This window comes from Haplochromis burtoni, unplaced genomic scaffold, assembly GCF_018398535.1.
Source record: "Haplochromis burtoni strain Fernald_Lab_line unplaced genomic scaffold, NCSU_Asbu1 Contig_1048, whole genome shotgun sequence".
Taxonomy (NCBI): Eukaryota; Metazoa; Chordata; class Actinopteri; order Cichliformes; family Cichlidae; genus Haplochromis; species Haplochromis burtoni.
Genome location: NW_024583409.1, coordinates 69,913 through 75,257, shown reverse-complemented (window position 1 = coordinate 75,257; position 5,345 = coordinate 69,913). Strand labels below are relative to the sequence as shown.

At 44.2% G+C, this 5,345-nt stretch overlaps 1 protein-coding gene across 1 annotated transcript; it reads right to left on the bottom strand.

Moving 5' to 3' along the window:
• Window positions 1-2,826: 2,826 nt before the first annotated feature.
• Window positions 2,827-4,609, bottom strand: LOC102309622 (olfactory receptor 5F1-like). The gene is made up of 2 exons (XM_005951554.2): window positions 3,700-4,609; window positions 2,827-2,891 (listed from the first exon to the last, which is right to left on the bottom strand). The coding sequence occupies exons 1-2, from the start codon at window positions 4,607-4,609 to the stop codon at window positions 2,827-2,829; spliced, it is 975 nt and encodes a 324-aa protein (XP_005951616.2).
• Window positions 4,610-5,345: the final 736 nt, after the last annotated feature.

Sequence of the window (5,345 nt, the reverse complement as noted above, 5' to 3'; positions counted from 1 at the left end):
TTGTCTCCATCCCCAATATTTTGAACCTTAACACTCCCCAACACTGCCTATGTGTGTTCTGCTTTGTTATTTAGTGGGGATGTTTTAGTTCTTACTCTTTATCCCCTCACCTGCGTTTCTGTATGGTAGACCGTTACAGGAATTGAGCCATATACATCGTAAGGGGAGATGACCCTTTTGTGAGCAGGAAGTCCAACAGAAACACCCACATTCACACACACTCACTCACTCACGTGCACACACTCACTCACGTGCACACACACACACACACACACACACACATATACATACACTGAATGCCTTTGTTTTATGGCGCACCATAGGTTTTTTTTTACAGTGGGTTATGTGTGACCACTGCGAGAGGGGGCCGAGGTTTTTGGAGCTGTCTGGGATCAGGTGAGGAGCTTGCAGCTCCAAGACCCTGGTCCGATGAGCTCCCCTTGCAAGTTAAAATGGATCGAGCTCTGTCTTGCTTTGTTCACGGGAAAGCAAGACAGAGTCTCTAAACCAGCTGGGCCTGCAAAGCGCAGACCCAACAACCTTATCGTGGTGGAGGGGTTTGTGTGTCCCAAGAATCACAGGGCTATGTTGTCCAGGGGCTTTTGCCCCCTGGTAGGCTCTCCCATGGCATACTGGTCCTGGGTGAGGGACCAGACAAAGAGCAATTTAGAAGAGCCCTATAAGTACAAGACCAAGGGAACAGTTCACCCTGCCCGGAATAGGGTTACCGGAGCCCCGCCTTGCATTTTCTGCACTATAAGGCGCACTTAAAATCCTTTAATTTTCTCAAAAATTGACAGTGCGCCTTATAATCCAGTGCACTTTATGGTTTGTATCTGGGGGTGCTTACTGACCTCAAACCGATTTTATGTGGTACACAGTGCTCAAAAATCTATAAAAAATGTCTTTTGTACAACTTTGGTAAGCTACAAAGCTGCAGCACTTGATGGATTGTCAGAGCATTACTGCTGCCATTGTCAGGAGCCTCACTGAGTAATGGTAAATGGTAAATGGCCTGCATTTGTATAGCGCTTTTCTAGTCCCTATGGACCCCAAAGCGCTTCACACTACATTCAGTCATTCACCCATTCACACACACATTCACACACTGGCGATTGTAGCCACAGCTGCCCTGGGGCGCACTGACAGAGACGAGGCTGCCGGACACTGGCGCCACCAGGCCCTCTGACCACCACCAGTAGGCAAACGTGGGGTTAGTATCTTGCCCAAGGATATTTGGTATGCAGCCAGGAGGCAGCCTGGGATTGAACCACCGACCTTCTGATTAGTGGCTGACCTGCTCTGCCACCTGAGCTACAGCCACCCCGGGTAATCCGGGTCCACACACTGCTTCGGGTCCCAAAGTCAAACCAACACTGCAGCATCACTAAGAGTCATGGCTGTGTGCAGGCAGGCAGTAGAAGGATCCAATATGCAGGACCTTCAAAAGCAAATAGTGCACTTTAAACAGAAAGTTCACAAGAGACGCTGGAGCTCAAATCCGATCAAGTCAGATCAAGTCCAAATCCAAATGCTCACCAATGATGCCGGGGCTCAAAAACAATTTAGGAGGCCAACACGGAGGTCGACATCACAGGAACCCATGGCAGAAAAGTTCAGGGGGACAACCCCGAGGTCGACAACACAACAGTCCATTACTGAGCCAGTCCGGAGGCCGGCCGTGTGGAAGACAGCGGTAGCGACACAGGTGAAGCAAATCTGGAGGACGACCATGCGGAAGGCAGTGGCGGCGACACAGTTCAGGAGGCCGCACATGACAGCAATGATGTCCAGCCAGCGGCCTGGAAAGTGGCCGGTGATGTTGAGGTGGCAAACGTGGACAAGCTGGCCGTGCTAGACGTGGACAAGCCAGCCGTGCTAGACATGGACATGCTCTCCAAACAGGACGTGCAGCTGCAGGACTAGACGAGGCAGGACCAGACGGGGCAACCACAGGCGACTGAACTGGCCCAGACAGTGACTTGGCAGCCGCAACCAATGGAGCAGGTGGTGGCGCTGCAGGTGACAGTGTGGAAACCGTAAGTGTTGGTGCTGGAGGCGACGGTGTGGAAGCCACCGGCGATGGAGCAGGTGGTGGCGCTGCAGGCTTGATGGACTCCGTGGAGCCTCCAACAGGAACGGATGACTAAACGGGCCCCTCAGACCCTCCAGCCAAAGGCAGAGGATGGCTGGAACGGCTCCTTCAACCCTCCAGTGAAGACGGACAATGGCTGGCGCAGTTCTCCAGAACCCCCAGTGGGAACAGAAGCAGAATCAGCAGCCACAGAGTCCTCTGGCATTCACGAAGTAGAACCAGCAGGCGCAGAGTACTCTGGCAGAGACAAAACAGAACCAGCGGACACGGAGTCCTCTGGCAGAGATGAAGCAGATGGCTGGTATGGTTCTCCTGAACCACCAGTGGAGACGAGGAACGGCTGGAGCGGTTCTTCTGAACTCCCAGCACAGAAGAAAAATGGCTGGAGCAGTTCTCCAGACCCCCAGTTGATGAGACACTCCGTGGTATGGGAGCCGCAGAGTGCTGGAATTGCTCACCTGAGCCACCAGCAGGAGCAGATGCAGGCCAGAAAGTGCGAAGACCCCTGGCTGAGACGAAGCCGGGGTTACCAGCTTCGGTAGGTAGCTGAGCAGGTGGTGGAGCAGATGACAAAGCTAACGGCTGAGCTGCAGGAAGAGTTGGTAACTGAACTAGAGACAGAGCTAGAGACTGAACAGGAGACAAAACAGATAGCTGAACTGTTGACCAAACAGATGGCTGAGTTGAAGACTGAACTGGTAACTGAACAGATGCTTGAGCTACGAACTGAGCTAATGACTGAAGTATTGGTTGTAGTAGTGATTGTGGTGGTTCTCCCGAGCCTCCAGAGTGTTACCTAATGAAAATTATATAAAACTATTAATCCACTATAAACTAGTTTTGACTGTGCTATGATAGATGTTGGGCATCTGCTCTTGTATGCTCATGTTCTCCTGAATTTCCTCACAGAGATTCAGATTTTTTAAGATAGAAATATAGAAATAAACTTGATAAATATGTTTTGAGAAACCAAGTATAATGTGTCTGAAAGGCCAAAATTATGAAAATACTAGAAGTCAGATTTTAACTAAGTAACTTACTTAAAATCAGATTTAGAAATTTTAACTACGAAAAACACAAAATATTATTGTAAATTGTCTTTATTTGTTCCAAGTTACATAATGCATCTTCTATCTATAAACTATAGAGCAGGGGTTTTAAACTCAAATACAAAGTGAGCCAAAATTCAAAACTGGAACAAAGTCGTGGGCTAACATTTATATTCATTGAAAAAAAAATCTTCCTCCAGATATAAGAATGGATCTTTTCTTATGGACTCAAACACGTTTTGCTGAAAAACTGAATATGGAACAAGCAAAGCTTAATACTAAACAATATATATATTAGCTGTATAATACCAGTAGGCCAGCTTTGATAATAATTTGGTATGGCTTCGCGGGCCAAATGTAATTAGGCTTTGGGCCAAATTTGGCCCGCGGGCCAGAGTTTGACACCTATGCTATAGAGGTCATGTACATGTTACACTGTCTATTGATTAACAATGTAATTCAAATTTCTCTTAAATTAAATATGTACATATATGAACACTTTTTCCCCTCTGTGCAGACACACCTATGACTTTAATCTAAAAGTTGAACTTTTACCACATATAAAATTCAAAACTCTTTTTCTTATTTTTGTTAGTTTCAGTCCATACATGAGGGGATTCATGATTGGTGGGATAAGGAGAAACTCCATTGCCATGAAATTCTCAACATTTTGTGCTATTTCTTTTGAGCCAAATCGCATGTATAACATATCAAAAAGCAAAGACAGAACAACAACTGTTAAAGAGAATAAATGTGGTACACATGTCTGCATGAATTTGTTCCAGTTTTCTTTGGATGATTGACATGTTTTGATCAGATATACATAAGACCAGAAAACAAAAACAACATGGCCAACATAAAAGGTGTAATTAAAAGCAGGAATAACAATTCTAGCTACAGAGGCAGAGCAAGCTAAATTAGCAATTAACCAGTTTACACAGTAGATTCTTGGTATGTGTGAGCCACATAACCTCGATGTTGCTGTTGTTATCGTGCTCATTAATAGAAGGTAAAAGGGAATAAGCCAAGCAAAAAATACAAAAATAGACATTTTTTGTGTAGTCATCAGAGAGTGGTACACAAGAGGTCGACATATAGCCACGTATCTGTCATAGGCCATGAGAGCTAGGAGAGAGAAGTCAGCAGCAACTGCAGAATGCAATACAAAACCCTGCAAAAGGCATCCTGCATAAGAGATGACATGAGTGGTGGACAGAAGATCGTAGAGAAACTTGGGATAAAATGCAGCTGTCCCATAGAGTCCATTGACACACAGATTGCAGAGGAAGATGTACATGGGTTCATGAAGTTTTTTATCCACAATGACTGTCACAATTATCGTCACATTTACCAGCCAAATCACACAGTAACACAGTAAAGTGAGAACAAAGAGAATGACCCTGTAGTTTGCAATATCACGTAAACCTGAGAGAGTAAAAACAGCAATTACTGAAACATTATCCATAATAAAATTCCAAACTGAGAGCAAATGACATTTAAACAAGTTAAAGTCAGGGTGAAATTAAGTCTGTCTGTGTACTGTCTCCCTGACAAAGTATGTCACCAGAGGTTTATATACTCTTCTTGTCAGCAACAATGAACTGGTTAGCATGATGTAATCGGTGCTTTCACTCCTTGAGTCGAATAACTTAGTTTTACTTTTAAAATACAAGCTCTTTGTAGTCATTTCCCAGATCTCAGCAGTTGCATAAAATACAAACAGGTGTGAGGAAATGATGAGGAGTAAGATAAATTAATAAATTTAGTTTAAGGAGAAGGTCTTGCAAGAAGAGCTTCAGCAGCATCCCGAGGAATTTTGGGGGGTGATTCATGGGGTATTGAGTTTGTTGGTACAGTCTATTCAAACTCTCTACTCATGCATTAAGACCTTCATTTTCGGTGCAAAACAGCAACACAGTGGCTAAGGTTGTTAAAGTTAAGTATAAGTAAACATTGTACTTAAACATATGAAGGTAAACTTCAGAAAAAAAACGAACTGAAACCTTTTTTTCACTTACAAAACAAAATCAAGTAAAATTAGTATTTTTGATTCACAAATGTAAAAACCAAAAGGAAGCTCTGATACTTGTATTTCAATCAGTGCAATATCTGCAAATGAATGAATTGCATCTAGCCATATAACATACAGGTCACAGTGTTTGTTTATCAACAACAATGAGATATGCACATACACAAAAACA